This window comes from Archocentrus centrarchus, chromosome 7 (assembly GCF_007364275.1).
Source record: "Archocentrus centrarchus isolate MPI-CPG fArcCen1 chromosome 7, fArcCen1, whole genome shotgun sequence".
NCBI classification, from domain to species: Eukaryota; Metazoa; Chordata; class Actinopteri; order Cichliformes; family Cichlidae; genus Archocentrus; species Archocentrus centrarchus.
In genome coordinates, this window is record NC_044352.1 from 35,631,691 (window position 1) to 35,651,972 (window position 20,282).

At 40.6% G+C, this 20,282-nt stretch overlaps 1 protein-coding gene across 2 annotated transcripts in view; it reads right to left on the reverse strand.

The window, feature by feature from the left end:
- The window catches only part of LOC115782943 (serine/threonine-protein kinase 38), a 28,986-nt gene extending 9,106 nt beyond the window's left edge, over positions 1 to 19,880 (reverse strand). The window contains exons 1-9 of one of the 2 annotated variants that reach the window (XM_030733493.1): positions 19,518 to 19,871; positions 14,381 to 14,518; positions 13,128 to 13,179; positions 12,323 to 12,445; positions 5,096 to 5,179; positions 4,888 to 5,011; positions 3,993 to 4,147; positions 3,635 to 3,746; positions 693 to 754 (exon numbers count right to left, since the gene is read on the reverse strand). In XM_030733493.1, coding sequence (XP_030589353.1) covers positions 693 to 754; positions 3,635 to 3,746; positions 3,993 to 4,147; positions 4,888 to 5,011; positions 5,096 to 5,179; positions 12,323 to 12,445; positions 13,128 to 13,179; positions 14,381 to 14,511 — 843 coding nt within the window. In that variant the 5' untranslated portion in view covers positions 14,512 to 14,518; positions 19,518 to 19,871. Of the gene's footprint in view, positions 1 to 692; positions 755 to 3,634; positions 3,747 to 3,992; positions 4,148 to 4,887; positions 5,012 to 5,095; positions 5,180 to 12,322; positions 12,446 to 13,127; positions 13,180 to 14,380; positions 14,519 to 19,517 lie in introns of both variants that reach the window. The other variant, XM_030733494.1, reaches the window with a different exon arrangement.
- Positions 19,881 to 20,282: the final 402 nt, after the last annotated feature.

Here is a 20,282-nt window from a genome sequence, read left to right on the forward strand (position 1 = left end):
GTTCTAGTTCTAGTTTTAATTATATACTCAAAAATAAATGTTATTCATACACATGTATGAATAACATTTATTTGTGGATATAAATCTTTAAGAATGCAAAAATGTAAATTATAAAAAATACATTTCAAAACAAACCATTACAGACCCAACAGAAACTCTTGCTTTATGAAATGCCAAATTAAACACTTTCAAATCTAAACAGCTGGAGTAATTCTAATGTTTGACTACAGGGTTTATTTTGTGCTTCTCAATCAGAAACTCTCTGCATAGTTATGGTTCTTGTGCAGGTAGCAGAAGAGGTTTGTGGTGTTTGTGGACCAGTATGTGGCATAATCTGCAAAGTAGAGTTTTCTGGTCCACGTCAGGCTGTTTGTGACCAAACGATGCCCGTGCTACACAACACGACTATTTAGGACTGATTTGTTTTGTTCAGGAACAGTTTGTCTTGGCTCGTCCTTCTCCTGCTGGGCGCCACTTGGCTCTGGCTCACTCCCATTTCTGCCTGCATCCATGTAGTGCCATGGAAGATTGCTAACAGTCATCCAAATGATGAAATATATTGCCATAAACAGTGGATTTCGCAAAACCACAAAACAGACCATAATATGAAACAACAGACATTTTAATTCTGATCCAACATGTTAAACTACACAGTCCTGTGTGACTGATACGCCATCAACGTGCAATCATACCAGCTGTCTCCTGTTCCTCTTCCAGGTCTCTGCTTTCCTCTTGGAGTTCATGTTCTGGAACGCTGCGCAGGCAAGACAACTCAGTATTAAATTCCTACAGACACTGAGGATTCTATCAGTCATGGAATACATAACATTTCTGCCTTATCAACCCATTTAAAGTGGCTGCTGTGTGTCATTCAGGTAGTCGTGACTAAAACAGAACCTGCATTTATGCACAAGTTATATATTATTGTGACCTGAGACACGCAACACCATTAGCCCTTTATGCCCAATAGAATTCTATGAGGATGCTCCAGATTCCTGAGAACTCTGAAAGAAAATCGGATCAACACTCTGAACATGTAAATACAGCTAAAAAACAGCAGCAGCACTTAGTAAAGCAGCACCGCTTACTGATGGAAAAGTCCTGGAAGTCCTCAACTCCTCACCTCAGCATCGCTGTCATTGGACAGAGGTGAGCTTAACTGACTCATCAACCCGTATCGGACAAACTGTGTTTCTTATATATTTATATACACTGGTTTTACCTGTATGTTTGCACATTTCCACAAATTCCTGCACCTATCTCCCATTTTCCTAGCAAAACATTTTTAAAAAATGAGGGGAGGCTGAAGACTTTTGCACAGTACCGTAGCTCACAACATTCCATGATATGCCAAATCTGTGCTGTGCAATGTGACTACAAAGGTTCAAACTTGTGTTGAAAGTGATGCAGAAATGTATTAATATCCAACTAGTAATCCTACAGAGACACGGGATTAAGGAAGACTGAGCAGCTCCATTTGTATTCGTCTGCTGTGTGGTGCCGGGTTCAGTGTTTTTCCAAGGTTTCCTGAATGACCACCAAAGGTGCTCGATTTTGCTGTGCCATCAACTGCAGCACCAACACCAAGACTTCCATTCACTCCAGGACAGGTCAAAAGTACAGATTTAATCAAGTTCCAACCAACAAAGACAGGTGAGCGATCAATGCTATGAGTCACTGAGTCAGTGTGGATAAGGATAAACTGCGTTCAATCTGATGAATGAATGGAGAAAAATAAGAGTCAGTGAATCAGAATAGGTGTTTGCTAATTTCAGAAATGCTTTTAAATGCCATTCACAGAGTTACTCTATCAATCCAATCTATAATTTTTTATTCCCGATTTATTTACTAGAGATAATATTATTAAAATGTTAATATAAATGTGTAAAGAAATGTTTTTAATCAACAAACAGTGGTAGAAACATTCCAGCTGTGGCCACTATGGAGTACAGAGGGTTATAATTATATCACTGTACAATTAAAATATTGATCCTCACAATTAGCTTTATTTTCTGTAATGTACTGTTTATTATACATACATATCTATGTAGCCTCAGTACAGGTGGCTGTCAATGGACTTCTTCAGTTGTCGGTTTCTGATTGTTAAAATTATTTTTTTCTTCTCTTAATTCTTTTCAATTCTTTATAACTGATAAAAGGAAAAAATATGACCTGAATGAATCGTTTGTGTTGTTCAGTGTCTCTGGAGCTTGAAAAAGGGCGACTGGACTTACTGTTGTTTCTTGAAGATGTTTCACCTCTGAGAACTGAAGAAGCCTTTTCATTGTTATGCAGATGATACTCAGCTTTATCTATCCATGAAGCCAGATGACACATTTATTAGTTAAACTGCAGGAATGTCTTAAAGATATTAAGGCCTGGATGACCTCTAATTTCCTGCTTCTAAATTCAGATCAAACTGAAGTTCTTGTACTCGGCCCCACAAATCTTAGAAACATGGTGTCTAACCAGATACTTACTCTGGATGGCATTACTTTGGCCTCCAGTAACACTGTGAGAAATCTTGGAGTCATTTTTGACCAGGATGTGTCCTTCAATGCACATATTAAACAAATATGTAGGACAGCTTTTTTTGCATTTGAGACAAGATCTTTCTAAAATCTCACCTACAACGTCTTGAATAATCAGGCACCATCTTATCTCAAAGACCTCATAGTCCCATATCACCCCAACAGAGCACTTCACTCTCAGACTGCTGGCTTACTTGTGGTTCCTCGGATACTTAAGAGTAGAATGGGAGGCAGAGCCTTCAGCTTTAAGGCGCCTCTTCTGTGGAACCAGCTCCCAGCTTGGATTCAGGAGACAGACACCCTCTCTATTTTTAAGATTAGGCTTAAAACTTTCCTTTACGATCAAGCTTATAGTTAGGGCTGGATCAGGTGACCCTGAACCCTCCCTTAGTTATGCTGCTATAGTCCTAGGCTGCTGGGGGGTTCCCATGATGCACGCTTTCTTTTTATTAACCCTTTTCACTCTGTTTATACCCCACTCTGTATTTAATCATTAATTATTAATCTCTGTCTCTCTCCCCCCTCAGCAGATGACCCCCCCCTCCCTGAGCCTGGTTCTGCTGGAGGTTTCTTCCTGTTAAAGGGAGTTTTTCCTTCCCACTGTCACCAAGTGCTGCTCATAGGGGTCGTTTTGACTGTTGGGTTTTCTCTGTATTATTGTAGGGTCTTTTGCCTCAAGATGTACAGCACCTTGAGGGGACTGTTTTTCAAGCTCCAGAGACTAGTATGACCTGGATGACTGACATCATGTTGTTGAGAGTTCGATCCGTCCTGTGTGCAGGCTTGTGCTAATTATAAACAATAGTGTTTGACAGCTTTCAGCTAAAAATTAAATATGGCGTACACTGGTTTTGGTCATGTATGCTTTTGGTGATGTCATATGCCTAGATGCTCAGTCAACCTTAATCTCTTGTGTCTGATCTTGTTAAGTTTCCTATCATGGCATTTATGGAAAAATGAGAAGGGGACTGATTCAGCTTAAACTGACCATGGTCAAACTTCTTAGCAGCAACTGCTGTTTTTACTGAAGCAAGTAAAACAAGCAAATGTGAGTGGCTGGTGTTGCATGCAAACTATATTTGAATTAAATGGACTTTGCTGACTTTGCTTACTGAGGTCACTGGGCAGGCTGTGGTTCAGGTTCTTGTAAAACTCGGTACGGTGAGCCCTCTTTAGGCCAGTGCACAGACCAAAGTCTGATAGCTTCACATGACCCTAAAATACAAAACAAACTATTATAGATACCAAAATTGCAGCATATCTTGTTCTTTACAAAATATGAGCCCATAATGAAGTGAATGCACATCAGCAAACATGTTAGACTGCCCACTCTGACAAAAGGTAAATTCCTTTTAAATAAACAGAGATAATAGTGCTCAAATACCACAGTCAAAGCTATAGAACAGCTTATAATGACTTCCACAGAAATAATAGTCTAATAAAATGAGAGATCTGATGCACCTTGGAGTCCAGAAGCAGGTTGTCTGGTTTGATGTCTCTGTGGATGAAGCCCAGCTGGTGAATGGAGTCAATGGCCAGCACGGTCTCTGCTATGTAGAACTGAGTAGCCTCTTCTGACAGAGTGTCCTTCTTCATCAGCAGTGTCATCATGTCCCCTACACCACAACAGCAGAGAAGAGTCACTCTACAAGACGGGCTGATGGAAGTCATTTCTAACAGTCCCAGGATTACGTTTGCCTCGTGTTCTTAGTGGAATTATCTGAGAAATAATACGGCTTCCAGTCCATTTAACTGTACTGACAGCTGCCTCGAATAGACTTACAGTAGTGTATTAGTGTTTTATTTAGCATTAATTAGTGTCCGTGTAATGCACACGTAGCTCAAAAACAGAGTCATTACCCACTAGTTTCATTCAGTCCGAAATTATGTGTGTGATGAAATCACAACTGACTTGTTTTGCCAGAGCTGAAGAGGGGAGCAGTGACAGAGACTGACAAATAACCTCTGCACTTAAATTTTTGATTGTAGTTACAAATGCACTAAATCAATAGTGCATTTGCAATCAATAGTGCAATCATAAACCAAAAAAACCTTTGCCAGTAGAGGAGACAAAAGTACCACAGTACAGGTTTAATTCACCATATTTTATTTATTTGTTAATTCAGCTGCACTCAAAGTCCTTTGGTTTCATAGCACATGTAACTTTCTAGTTAGCTTTCAGACAGAGCATTCAAGACTGCACACTGCATTTTGAGAGACGGCAAAATAAAATATACTTTACTGTTGGGAAAACTGGGAAATGATTGTGTTACAGCAGCTAAAACATGATGTTTTTGTGAGACACACTGAGTGGCAATCCTTCATTTTTTTTTTTTTTGGTAAGGTGAGGTCATACCTCCAGGCAGAAACTCCATGATGAGGTAGAGGTTCATCTTATCCTGGAAACTGTAGAACATTTTAACCACCCACAAGCTATCTGCCTCTACCAGAATGTCTCGTTCAGCACGAATATGTCCGACCTACAGACGAACAGAAACCCGGGGTTACACACAGATGTCAAAGGGCAGCCCTTCGGGGGATGTATGTATACTTTACTGGCTTACCTGTTCTTTCTCCAGCATGTCAGCTTTGCGAAGGATCTTCATAGCATAAACATGACCAGTGTCTTTCTTCTGCACCAAGCGTACCTGCAGGTTAAAACCAGGAGTGCTCATTAAAAACCGGACAGGCTCCATCAGTGGACAGGTGTGGTTGGGAGCTTTCATGCAAATGAATTAAACAAGTATTGCCGAGCACAACAAACCCCAACTCCAGCAGACGTTTTAGCTGATTTGAATATTGTCTGTCTCACAAACAGTCGGATAATTTTCGCAAGGTTTAAAAAGTTGAACTAAAATAACTTTCATTTTTCGGCCATTTTAATTCTGCATAACAGCTTAATCTCTTATAATGAGAAAATATGAAACGTGTCTTGTGGGTGATAATAGGGTAATCGAGTGATAGGACAGAAAATCAAATGTGTCATATTTTCATTTATAAGGATCATATCCCGATCAAATGTTGCATGTCGATGGACAAACGTGACACTTCTTACTGTAACAGCTGAGACATGAGCAGAATATGTATCTAACTGAGTTTGTTGAACTCAACCTGCAAATCTAAAATACAGATCGGATCCAGACGGCGTTTGGTTTGGCACTAATTCTTGGCCCTCCACAACAATGTGCCAAATAACAGATTAACCTTATATCTTTTTTTATTTTTGCCCTTTGTTAAAGATCAAGATGTTTCCTTTTTTTTTTTGGTGGTTTATTTAGTCCTTGAGGAACTGCAGCATTGTTGCTGGTACATCAAGGAATAAAGATGAGTGAATGATCCATTTCCAAACATACTGACACAGGGCTTTCAAATTGTTTTGGAGTATAAGGGGGGCATGCCAAAGTAGCAGGCGCCTTATGACTGAGACCGAAGCCATGACAGCAGGAGATGACGGGAATAGTCACATGGCAGTGGTGAACCAATCAAATTGCTCAGATTGAAAGAACATAAATATTGCCACGTGCGTCCACATGGCGCTGGAAATGGAGACGGCGGACAGTGCAAAAAACATTTTTTTTTAGGAAAATTAAAAAGTAGACGGTGCAGAGCGGTGGAGTAGGCGGAAAATGCGCCTGCCGCCGGAATAATTTGAAAGCCCTGCTGACAGCGTTTCAATGAGACATTAGAGTTAACTAAAACTATCCCGTTAGAAACTTAACTTTAATCTCAGCCAGATTTACTCAGGAACAAATGAAACACTGACATAAAGCAAACATCTACTGTTAGAGATCATCTGAGTGAATATTATCTGTTTGACTTCCACTCAGTGGCAAAAGCCAGCGGGGGTTTTGAAAACAATGTGACAAGAGTCAGGCGAGAAAAGAGTCTCCGGGTATAGGGAGCCTCAAACACCGGTCAGGTGACAGCAAGAGAGGCAAAGCTGGCTGTTCAACCAGCGGGAATGGAGACCTCCAAAAATGTTGGCGCACGTTTGCAATTGATATTTATATAAGTTGATGTAACTGATAAATCAAGCAAATATTTAAGTTTTACACATCTACGCAAAGTTTATTTTGTGTCACAGAAAAAAAAAATTTCACACTTTTCGGCTGCTCTCCTCCACCATTCCAGCAACAGGCTTCAGCCTGCAATGAATCATGATGTAGACCACAAGGGATACTCCTGACCTGTCCTTGAAATCCAGGGAAAACGAGGCCACATTTATGGGTCCTATTTGGAGGCACCATTGAATTAGGAGAGCCTTCGTTGTCTGGCTGTGATGTAATGTAAAAAGGATGTAGCCCATGAATTGGGACACACCCATAGAGATGGCGAATTTTAGTCCTCTTTTAAACCATCTGTCTTCCCAATCAAAAATATGAACATTGACCTTTGTCCTTTAGATGTACAGCTGAGTCTTGTCCAGTTAACGTGGCTCTTCTATGTTGTGCCATGTGTTTGTGCAGAGGCTGTTTGGTTTCTCCAATGTAGCGGTCTGAGCACTCTTCACTGTACTGCACAGCAGACACTATGTTGATTAGCTTGTTTGGGAGTTCTGTCCTTGGTGTGAACCAGTTTGTGTCTTAAGGTATGGCTGAATATGATGCATACTGGGATTCAATTAAGCTTGAATTTCACATGTACAGTTACACATTTATACAAATTGATTTATATAAAAGTGAAATAAAACTGGTAACAGGAAGTGGTTAATTTGTGATATTATTCATTACTCTGACCTAAATTTACTGCTCTTGTATTGAAATTTGTGTTCCAGTGGCAAGTGGGTCACATACTGGCATTAGCAATTTATAGCCAACAGCCTGTGTTATGATTTTTTAATAAAGAATTTTAAGTGGGCTGCAGCACTCTTGACTTTTTTTTTTTTTGGGGGGGGGGGGGGGGGGGGGGGGGGTGTAAAAGTAGAGGACAGAGCACAAGTAAAAACACTCCATCAGCTGCCACATCTGTTTAAAAAAAAAAAAAAACTAAAAAGGAGAAAAACAGAAGTGGAAACACAAAGATACAATCTTGCTTGCTGTGTAGTGTGTGTGTTAATGGCACACACTACACACACAAAGAAATAAAAATGCACAAAGACACACACCCATCCATTTTAACCCACTCGCTTAAGTGTAGGCGAATCAGTGACCCCTGGACCCAGCCCTCAAACCACCAGCCAACCCAATCCATATATTGATGTAAGTTTTTGGAATAAAATTTTTCCATCTTGAATTAAATGTTCTGTATTTGGGCCAGAACGAGTGCAAATGTCCAAAAGTTGTGGTGGGCGGTACTTCAGCATCAGGAAGGGAGCATAAAAGGATGAACACGTTACAGCAGGTAATTTCAAATACGTTTAGAAAAGCCCAACAAATATCAGCAAACACACAAACTGTTTCTGTGCAGTTTATCACACAGTGTGTACGTTAACTAAATGTGATTTGATAAATTATGTATTTTCATATTGGAAAAAAACCTGCAAAACAAGCTGAAGTATATTAACGTTGTATAATTCAAAGGCTGCATGAAAATACTCAGCATGTTAGTGCAGTATAAACAGTTTAGCTTGTCATACTGTGGTGAATTTACAGTAACGCACTTGGACTGGTGCACAGCAGCTGCAGTGCTCATGGTCAGTGTTAGGTAGGGATAAATTTGAATTTAAGTTGATGATGCTTAGCTTCATCCACTGAACTCCACCTTTATACTAACTTTGTACAGTCTAGTATAAATACATTATAAACAGCACAGAGTCAGTGTAGGGGATGGAAATCAGCTGAGATAGCTTGTAAAACATCTGCTTACATCTTCTTGAATTCAGTTTATTCACAAAGAGCAGGAAACCTAAAATCAGCAGCAGGCTGATCACAGCCTACACACAAAGCACACCGAGCACACCACAGGAATGACTGAGCTGTGATTGTTTTCCCCAAGCAGAGCCGCTGCAATCCCACTTTAACCCCGACTACACTCATTTTTCTGTTTAGGTGTGGAGGCACAGCCACCTTCTACAACGCTGGCAACAGAAAATAGGACTACTTTTTAAAATTCTCTTTTACTGCATGTGTCCAGCTACAAGCTGAGTACATTAATTACAATTTAGATTGGAATAGTGTTTGTATTCTCATGTAACATTATTTTATTATATTAATACAGCATAAGGTTTAGTTAGCTTTGCACAAAAATAGTTGGTACTATTTTTTACCAAAATATTTTTTTAAACAAGTACCTTTGGTTTCAGAATCTTAAAGTAATTTTAGCCTCATTTTCACTCAAATGTTCACATTATGGGACTTCAGGGTGAACTCATGGAGTAGTCAGGCATGTAGAAAACCTCTCTCCCACCATAACTGAATAATCCCATTAAAACTCAAATCTGTTCTTTACTCAACACTACTGTTAGAAACATAGGAGGTCAAAACAAGAAGGTAAAAAAATGCCTAAAGCTCAGGATAAAAGTGCCTCAGCTACAAAAGCTAATATCCACCTGGGCCAAGCTAGCAACATCGTGGTGGGTCGAGGGAGCCCCGGGGCCAATCAGAACTCCACTGACACACTAACTGCAACAAAGGAGCTGAAAGCGGACCTCAGGGTGACAATGAAAGATTAAAACAGAACAGTGACCACTTGGGACAAGAGATCAATGATAAATTGGACAATGTCATGACAGAAATGCAGAATCAATTCCAACGAATGGATGAAGCAGGGACTTGCATAAACCCAGTGTAGAGTTAGGTAGAGGGGGCGGAGGAGGTAAATGAGATGCTGTGTACCTGCCTCAACCAACAGAGACGGCCACAGCTCAAATGAATTGCCTCAGAATCTCCATTCTGAAGAATGTAAGCATCTTTTTTTGCATCTAAGCATGTCTTTTCTCTCCCCTCAGCCCCCCCTCAGCAGATGACCCCCCCCCCCCCCCCCCTCCCCTCCCTGAGCCTGGTTCTGCTGGAGGTTTCTTCCTGTTAAAGGGAGTTTTTCCTTCCCACTGTCACCAAGTGCTTGCTCATAGGGGGTCGTTTTGACTGTTGGGTTTTCTCTGTATTATTGTAGGGTTTTTACCCACAATACAAAGCGCCTTGAGGCGACTGTTTGTTGTGATTTGGCGCTATATAAATAAATTGAATTGAATTGAATCTTTGGGGTACCAGAAGGTGAGGAGGGAACCTCTGTAGTGCAGTTCGTGGAGACGTTTTTGAGGGGCCAGCTGCAACTATTTGAGGACTCTGAACTTAAAATTCAATGTGCCCACTGGTCACTGGTGAATAAACCCCCACCTGAAGCACCACTGAGGCCTTCTATTAGTAATTTTCTGGAGTACACAATGAATTCATTTCAATTCAATTTTATTTATATAGTGCCAAATCACAACGATATGGAAAAACTGAGTCACTAGGAACAGAGTTCTTTATGCTTCCTTTAGTAAGCAAGTCATTTCATCCAGCACTTGTATATATGTTCTTTCATCCATAGGGCGTGACTCAGTTTTTCCATATTGTGTATCTCCTCCACAATTTTGTGCCACTGTCCTATCCCATGTGGGTCAGATTTTCTGACCAATGATGGCTTAAACCATCATTGGTCCCATTCCCTGATTTGTGAATAAGACCCCAAGATACAACTCATCCCTGACCCTTTTTTAGGCTGACAACCATGGCCTCAGACTTGGAGGTGCTAATTCTCATACTCAGGTACAAACTGCTCCAGTGCAAGTTGGAGGACACCACCTTATTAAACCTCATATTCTACAAAAAGCAGAGATGAGATTCTGAGGCCACCAAGGTGGAATCCTTCCACCACTTGGCTCTGCCAAGAAATTCTGTCTATAACAATTATGAACAGAATTGTTGACAAAGCCTTGGCAGAGTCCAACACCCACCAGAAATGAGTTCAGGGATTATCACCACGACAAGTTCCAACCATGCTGCAGCCGCAGCTCAGTGCACTGGCCTCAACAATGGAGGTGTGCACCATGGCCCAGTCGGACTCAATATCCAAAGTCTCCCTTGGGAATCCTGTCAAAGTTCTGCTGGGGGTGGGAGTTGAAGTTCCCACGGACCAGAGCCTATTCCAGGCATTCCCAGCGCACCCTCACTATACATTTAGGTGCGCCAAGCCTGTCCAGCCTCCTCCCCAGACACCTGATCTAACTCACCAGTTGACAGCTCAGCTTCTCTCTTCACCAGTGTCCAGAACATAGAGCCACAGATCTGATAATACGATTACAAAATCAACCATCGACCTGTGACCTAGGTCGTTTTGGTGCCATGCACACTTATGGACATCCTTATGTTCAAACATGGTGTTTGTTACGGACAAACTGTGGTTTGCACAGAAGTCCAATAACAGAACACCACTCGGGTTTAGATCAGGCAGGCCGTTCCTCCCAATCAAGCCACTTTAGGTCTCACTGTCATTGCCCACATGAGCATTGAAGTCTTCCAGTAGGATGATGGAACCACCAGATGCAGCACCCTCCAGCACCCCACCCAATGACTTCAAGAAGGCTGTGCACTCTGAGCTGTCATTCAGCACATAGGCGCAAATGACAGACAGGACCTGTTCCCTGACTTGAAGGTGCAGGGAAACAAGCCTCTCGTACACCAGAAAAACTCAAAGTACAGGCAGCAAGTCGAGGAGATACAAGGATATCCACCCAAGTCCACTACCTCTCACCAAGGACAACTCCAGAATGGACTAGAGTCCAGCCCATCTCCAGTAGACTGGTTCCAGAGCCCTAGCTGTGTCTGCATTGAGGTGAGCCTGACTATACTGAGCTGATACCTCTCAACCTCACACACTAGATCAGGCTCCTTCCCCACCAGAGAGGTCACGCTCCATGTCCCAGTAACCAGCCTCAATCGCCACATATTGATCAGCCAGGGCAAGGTTTTTATCATTAACAAAGACTGCTGAAACTATAGGAATGATGTGAAGAAATAAACAAAATGAACCATTTTCAACAAAACAAAATATTGCTGGTTAGCGGGAGGAGGCACTGATAAATATATTTATTGAGACTGTGATGACAAATACAAACACACAAGCTTGTAAAGCTGTATTTCAGCTTTGAGTCCCTCAAATACTCAGAGTTCAGTTTGTTCTTGATTGTAATGTTTCTGTTCTGATGTTATTGATGATGTAACCACATGGAACTGATGTTAATCTACTGCACTTAAGTTGGACCTGCATCTTCTGCTGGGTACTCCAATTTATTCATTTATTTTGAAATAAATATTTTTATTAATATTTTTTCAATTTTTGAGATACATATTTTTGAAATAAGAGTTTATTGGGAGTTTAAGTTTATTGGATCTTTCTTTATGCTGCTCCCTGTTAATGTCTCATAATGTTCACATGTGTCCTTAATATTACACACAATTAGCACCTAATGCTGCTATCTTGTGAACAGTTGGTTGTTGAAAACAATTTTTTAAAACTGTATTTGTTGAGGTCTTATTATACAATATTCACTCTTGGACCTTGAATCTTGCCCCTGAAAAACTATGAAATAACTAAAACTAATGAAAACTAAGCATTAAATAAAAAATTAAAAATAATAAACATGAGCAAAACCACTCTATAAACTAATTTAAACCTACTGAACTAGAGAAAAAAGTTACAACAAAATAAAACTAAACTATAATGTGAAATCCAAAACTATTATAAGCCTGTGCCAGGGTCTCTGCCCTCACACTGCACCCAACCCCTACGGCACCTCCTGCAAGCCTACAGGAGGATTCTTATTTCAGTTAACTGAAATCACTTTAACAAAATGCATAAAAGGCTTTTACCTCTCCAAAAGCTCCTCGGCCAATCACCTTCAGGGATTCAAAGTCCTCCAGACCCAATCGGGTGCGTTTCAAACGCAGAAATTCTGTCTCTTTCCGTGCATGCTCAGAACGCCGGATACGTTTCTGCAGAGCACAGAGCACTTTAAATGCACCATTCTGCATAATTCACAATTCACAAGTGTATCTTTTTAAAGCAATAATTAAGATTTAATGTTAAAATTATTTTAGAAATTCAAGCTGTAAAAAACAAAATAAGAACTTTAATAGCCCAGCTCAAATTTCTGTCCAAAATAATGTCAGACTACTCCTAGGTTGGTTATGACTCAAAGTTCAAAGAGTATGTACATCAGCAGGTACAGTAATCTCTCAGAGAAAACTCTGGGAGTGATGGGTGTATGAATATATGATTACAAGTATATATGAGGTCAGAGATGCTAGAGGCGGGAATCATCACAAACTTTCCAACACTCTTCCACAGATGCAAAAAATCCACCCAACTCTGTAAGCCACTGAACTCCCGTAAGACTTGATTATTCTCTGCTGTGAACATGGACAGCTGGAGATATGACTGCCGAGCATTTATTGTTGTTATACTTCTATGAAACCCCTCGGTTGGAGCACGTGCACAGTTGCTACATTGTGGCATTAAGTCTGTGCAGTCACAAAAGCTGGCAGGCGTCCACACGAACCTTCACACTTACCTTGTGATGCCAAAATTTACATCACACAGACCCTAGTAAACTTGCGGATGTGGAAAGTATAATCAAGGCCTTATACTACACATACTGGGAAAACATTTACTCACCTCTTCATCAGCCAAGCCCTCCTGATCCATAACTTTCTCCAGCTTCTGCTGCCTGGAAAAAAAAACACAACTTATCACTGGATTACAACAAAGTTCACTTGTTTTCTTTCTAGCGTGTAGTGAGTGATTGTTTATTTTTGTTTATTAAAGACATGAGAAATATAACTATTTGTGTTAGCTTAGTTTAGCTCCTATCATCCACATGTGGCTAAAATCTGCATTAAAAACTAATTAAACCAGTCAGGACTATATTTTACTGCATATTGTGATTTGAATGCCACAGCAATAAGTGGCCCATCCTCAACTTAACCCCCTGGAGTTGATGTAGACAGTCAATTTAATATGACAAAGATGCTGTAGCAGCAGGATGCTGCCTCGCTGAGTCTCCATCTCAACATGCATTGAAAATGCTGACTTCAAACTACGTACCAGGTTTTTTTTTTCCTGCATATTTTCCTCACATTTGGAAGAAATGGTAAAAACAGGATATTTGCTAGCAGAAAGTGCTTGTGAGCACAAAAAAAAAAAAAAAGAAAATCACAACATCCCCTTTCCTATTGGTGGACCTGATGTAGCCGCTGCCTCCAGAGGAGTGACGCACCGTGAAGCGTCAGGCCTGTGATGTTCTCGTCTGTCTTGTGGTGGACAGGAACTGTTTTTTGGAGTGGCATAAGTAAGTTGTGTGGTATCTTATTGTGACACCTGATTGTCCTGTAAATAGTTGTACAAAAACGCCTGAGGCATTGCCTGCATTTTAATAGAAACAGCTGTATATAAGTTTGTTTGCTAAATTTGTACATAAGGTTTTGAAAATTACAATTATATTGTGTTTTAAGTAATAAAAAAAATGTTCATTAAACATGTTTGTGGTTTTCACTGTAAAAAATTAGCTTTGTTCTTCTTTTGTGTGTGATTTTAGGTCCAAAATGTCAAAATGAAAAAAATAACTATATAGTCACACATGAGGTTATGCTGAAACCTCATGTGTGACTAAACAAGGCAAAGTAAACATTATTTAAAATGAAATAGAAACAGTAAAATCAAAAGTAGTCAGAAATTATACCCCAGACTGCAGAGGGTTAATGCTGACATATGCCTGATGAATCAAACAAAAATGGCTTATCCATCTATTAGCCATCGGTTTCAGTTATGCTGTGAATTTAACTGTTAGTTGTTTCAGTTGGGAAGGCTAACCTTATCCTTCCGTTTTAGCTCTTTTTCATGTACAAAGAGCTAAAGCTTGTGAACGTTACCTCATCTCTCTCTCCTCATGCTGAGCGATGAGGTTACTATAGAAGTTCTCCAGGGTCACTTTGGCCATGGTGACCCTCTCCTTGGTGTGGTTACTCATGGAAGAGCACGAGCTCTGGCCAGTCATTGCCATGCTTTACCTGCACAGACATAAGGACAATAACAAAGAGCAAAGGATTGAGTACTGAAAGATGCATCAGACTGCAAATTATCTGCTCTATTAAAACACATCTTGCTGTTATGCTGATCTCAGATGTTACAATACAGCTCTAAAAATACTGGAACTATGAAATGACCACAAATGGTCCACAAAAAGAGGAAGAAAAGTAACTGGCTCTTCTCCCTGTGACAATGTTGGTATGAAGAAATAATGACGAAATCTGACTTGTGCAAAAACTGACGCTGATGTTTTATACATTAGGTAGATGGACATGGTTACGTTAGAGTTGCATTCTGGTACTGTGCAACAGTCTTGAGCCACACCTCACTTCTTTATATTTTGTTAGGAATATGGGGAACAGGTAAAGCAATTACTGAAATGTGCGCAAACATACATGAAATATAGTACACAAGGCAAAAGGCGTGCGTAATGTGTAGTCTAAATGCATGCAGGGGTGTAGAGTGGGGTCATGGTAACAACCCATTAAAATGTACCTCACCAAGGCCTTCAAGGTCAACTTAATGATTTATTGGTGGAAAATTGAGAAAAAGCCTTATAAGCTAAAAACTATGATTTTTACAAGTGTGGCGTATGTGGTCAACGTAAAGAAAGTACCGTATGAAGATTTAAAATATGACACATTTGACCTCTGACCTCTCCTTCAAGGTCAATAGATCGATCTAAACATCAAAGTCATGATGATGCTGGGTTTCTTACTGCCATTGTTTATACTGACAGCATACAGGGAATGATATATGGGGATTCTAAGTATCACATTACTTTGGACCTCTGACCTCTTCTTCAAGGTCAAACTTTCATAAAATATTTTATCTTTAAAAGTATGCTTAAAATTCTGCCGCCTTTGTATTGGCAACATTGAGGAAAATATCACATAGTTTGGATCCAAATATGTCACATCTGACCACCCGCCTTTCTTTCTAGTTAGCCTCAAAATGTGTTACATCTTCAAAGAAAGTATTGTCAAGAGAAAGAATGAATCCACAGAAATAAAAAATTAGACCACAAAATAGTCTAATTTCAGATGAGGTTAGCACTGTTGCCTCACAGAAGGAAGGTCTAGGTTCAAATGCACCTTGACCCGGGCCTTTCTGTGTGGAGTGTGCATGTTCTCCCCGTGTCTGCGTGGGTTTCCTCCCACAGTCCAAAGACATGATCACAGATCACACATTCTGAAATGAATAACCATGCACGGTATATGTACTCAAAGGACACTACGGTTTCATCTGGATTCAGAGTAAGTTTGCAGACCTTTCTGGTAAAGTCCATGGGGGGGGGGGGGGGGGGGGTACCCATAAGCAGAGATAAGCCGCTGGCGAGGGGCTTGGGAATGTTGCAGGTGACTTGAATTTACACTGCTAAAAATGGATCTAAGTGGTGCAACTCCTTGTTGATCTTCTGAAGTTCATATATACATGGTGTAGCTTCCCTAGAATAAAGGTGGCACTATGTTTTTTGAAGGGGAAAAAGTCACTAACCACCCTACATACTACCACCTTTACCCTGGACAAGTATACCATGTATATGCTGTTCAGTGCAGTGAGGAGTGCTCGGACCTCTACATTGGAGAAACCAAACAGCCACTCTGCAAATGCATGGCACAACATAGAAGAGCCACCTCAACAGGTCAGGACTCGGCTGTACTTCTACAGCCAAAGGACAAAGGACACTCTTTTGAGGATGCTGGGCTGAGAAGACAGATGGACAGATGAAGTAAAAGAAGCCGTCTATGTGCACTGTGAACATCCATCATTAAACAGAGGTGGTGGCTTATGACACCAGCTGTCAGCCACGTACAATGCAGTCCTGAGATCCCTTTCCAGGCACCTCAACCCCCACTCACACCTTACTTTAATAAAAAAAACAAACAAACAAACAAACAAAAAAAGCTGAAACTGAAATTGTATCTGCTGTCAAATGTAGTGTAGCAGTTTCAGTTGAGTGGTTTAGGAGCATGCGAATGTGAATTTTAAAAAAAGTAGTACAACACTAAGTCCATATGTTTGCATTTAAGAAAATATTTTCTTTAAAAATTATGATTTTAATATTTTTTGACAGATGTTGTATGCAGTTAGAGTAAACCAATGAGCAGTTCAGGTCTAAAATTCTGAATGGCAGATGACCCGGTCTACCTCCTGAGCCACAGTCACCTCATAAAAGGCCTGTCTGTCAGGTTATCTAGTGATTCTAACCTTGCTGTTGGTACACTGGTAAATTTTTCTTTGTCTTCTGTTAGCCTGTTAAAAAATAAGCAGTTTAAAAAAAAAAGATGACAGCATGTGTAAGCATGAGAGCACCTATCCAAGGGTAAAGGAGTTTTTGTGAACTGAATGCATGAAATTCATTGAATCACACGGTAATATGTTAGCACTGGATGAATGTTACATGTCCAAATCTAGTTATATGCATCATAGTGCCATCAAAGTAGTAAAAGGGTAACACTTTCGTTAAAAGGCGAAATCTCCAACAGAGGAGATGCTAAAAGCAGGGATATAAAATATAATATAAAAATAGCAGCTATGCTGTAATACATTAGTAATAATAATGCAATAGTCTTATATAGCGCTTTTCTAGACAATCAAAGACGCTTTACAATTTCATGCACTATTCATTCACACCTCAATCATACCTGGTGGTGGTAAGCTACTGATGTAGCCACAGCTGCCCTGGGGCAGTCTGACAGAGGCGTGGCTGCCAATTTGCGTCTACGGCCCCTCCGACCACCACCAAACACACAACCACATTCACACTCAGGCAATGTGGGTTAAGTGCCTTGCCCAGAGACACAATGACAATATGCACTCAGACGGGGACTCGAACCAGCAACCCTCCAGTTGCAAGGTGAGCACCTGCCCACTGCGCCACTGCCACCAACAGTTTTGAAAGTACAATAGTACTTTCAAAACTGGCCAAAATACACATTTGACTATTAGTTTAAAATTCCCACACAGACCTGAAACAGCTGAATGTGCCCCAAACTGTTTTTCCCCACAATGGATTTCTTTCATTCTACAGTCAGACTTCTTCTTGAGATCCTGCTGAACCAGAACCTACAGGTGGAGGAGAACTGGTTCTCTGCAGAGCAGTACAAGAACTACCAGCTGCAGGCTTACTGGGGATTTATGCTTCTGTCATATCTGGAAACCCCTCTGAACCCTACGCCATAACTTAACCTGACGTGCACCTCTCGAGAAATGTAACTACACGTTGGGTCAACACAGCCCACACAATTGGGATTGGCCTGTTCAGCACCGCTGATTCCTCCTGTGCATTTCCAGCTGCTTTTTCACCTCAGTTTTTCAATTTATCAGTGAGAGAATAACAATCATTGCCTCAATAGAAGGAATGCTAATCATAGCATCAACAGAAGGACTCACAACTGTCAACAAATTACTGGGGGGAGATTGTTGAAACTGTTTGCCCCCCCCCCCTCCAAAACAAACAAACAAACAAAAACAAAACAAAAAACTGACCAAAACAAGGAGCCAGGACCTAGGAGGCAAAAAGTATTTTATTTGTTTCTATCAGCTAGCATCGTACGTATATAACAACACCGGGACACAACCACAAGGCAATTACCACATAATGCCTCTCATACAAGCGTAAATGCCAGCAATGTTGTCGGCCACTTACGTAGGTTATGTTGTAGGCTCTACAAAGATTCAGAGCCAAAGACTAACTCGGGCCTAAGACAGTGGTGTTAAATCCTCTGCTGATCAGAGACTAACCAGAGAAGCAGCTGTTTATACTGCTCAATAGTGTGGAAATTATACAATACACTATTTAAGTATTCATTTAAGAAAGCATGTAGACCTCCATTCTGGCAAACCAGCACACACATACAAACACGTGTACATACATCTCCAACATCCAAACCACAAGTAATCTGTGAGAAACAATGACACTCACCCCTGCAGCCTGTACAGGTAACTGACATTATGTGGGGGTCAGAATAAAGCAATAGCAGTAAATCAGTTATTTAACCCAAAGCAGCGTGCCTTACCTAAAAAAAAATGATACAGCCAACGCCTACTAAAACTATTCTGTAGTTTAAACGTTACAACTACAACACGGGTCACATTAACACAGTAAAAGAGGTAGAAATATGAAGGAAAAAACTTCAGAAACTGTTTGCGTTAGTTAATGTTTTGTCTTAGGTGAGTTTATGGCGTTTCTCCACACACACACACACACACACACACACACACACACACACACACACACACTGCCTTTTTCGGAGTTGACTCAAGTTACATGTGGTTTTTTAAAAAAGGTCCATCTACTCAGATACGAAAATAACTAAAGAAATAAATAAAACAAGACACGACACAGCGTCCTGATGGCTGTGTACACATAAAAGCGCACATAACCGACCTAGCCAACGTCAATAACAGAGCTTCGGCTGCACGAAGTACCGAAAGAGTGAAGAATTTTGAATAGAGAACAATTTAAGCAAACACTCGTGCTTCCTTAACTGTCTTGTGGTTTAGAAATTTTAATTCGCGGAGTTCCCATTAACCCCACTCAAATACATTAACTTGCTATAATTAGTTAGCTAGCTAGTTAGCTATTAAAGTTCCTGGCTGCGTAACCTCAACGAGGGAAAATATAAGCAGTACCAAATACTTCCTTCAAAATAAAACTGCTCCCTTTTCGGGGAAAGGCTGTTTCGTCTCAACTCTGGACGTCTACATTTTATTTTTGAAAGCCTTTACCAGGAAACATTGGTTTTCATTTCCACCGCTTGACAACTTGACTTCAAGTTCTCCAAAGCAAACAGCTAAGTGAAAGTTAGCTAGTAAACGTTAGCTACTTACAGCCGGTGTCGTTACAAGTACACTAGCAAAGAACAAAACACATTGGTTATTCGTTTCATAAGGCAGTGAAATGAAGAAAACACCTAAAAGTGTGACTTGCAGTCGTTTGATTCCATGTTTTAGAGTTACTCTTTGTTTGCTTACCTTGGTCGAAGGTGCCGTGTCTGTCGTGTCTTGCTCTGCTTTACAGAGTACGTTGCGTCACCACCAGTTGGAACTCAGCAGACACCTAGTGGTTCAAAGCCGCCCTTCGGCTGCCTCGGGACGGCTTCGTGTGGCAGAATGTCTCTAGGTTCTGGTTTGGAGAGCTCCGTCTCTGTGACCCAGTACAGTGGAGTTTGAATTTTGGTGCACATGAGAGAAACGCGCCGTGTTTGTGGTGAATAATCGCATACTGTTCAGCACAAAGTACTTTCACTGAAACGTAGCCACAGGTTAATCATTTGATTCTTACAGCGCAATCAACACGTCCGAAAAATCTGTTAGTTATCAGTCAGTGTTACTGCCAGTACAAGAATGAACAATACTGTGAGCTAGCATTGTTTCTTTATATAGATCCTTTGACAGAGCGAAGTCACAAAGTTGTTTACAGAAAGTAATCTAAGTTTCAGAGGAATATAAAATAATATGCACTGAAAAGAACACAGGGAAGCTTTAAACATTACAAAAAAACTCTGTAGCAAAACACAAAATTAGAGCTATTAAATACTTGCCTACTCTCTACATAAATTATAAGCAACATTTAGTGTTTTAGAATAATAGATTGATTTTTGCTCTATAGCAGAGGTGACCAATAGGCGGACCTCGGTCCGGATCCGGACCGAAATGATGTCTCATGCGGACCCCAACCTAATACCAAAACGGAAATGAACACTTCAAATCTTGTTGAGCGCTTTCTGGTTTACCGGC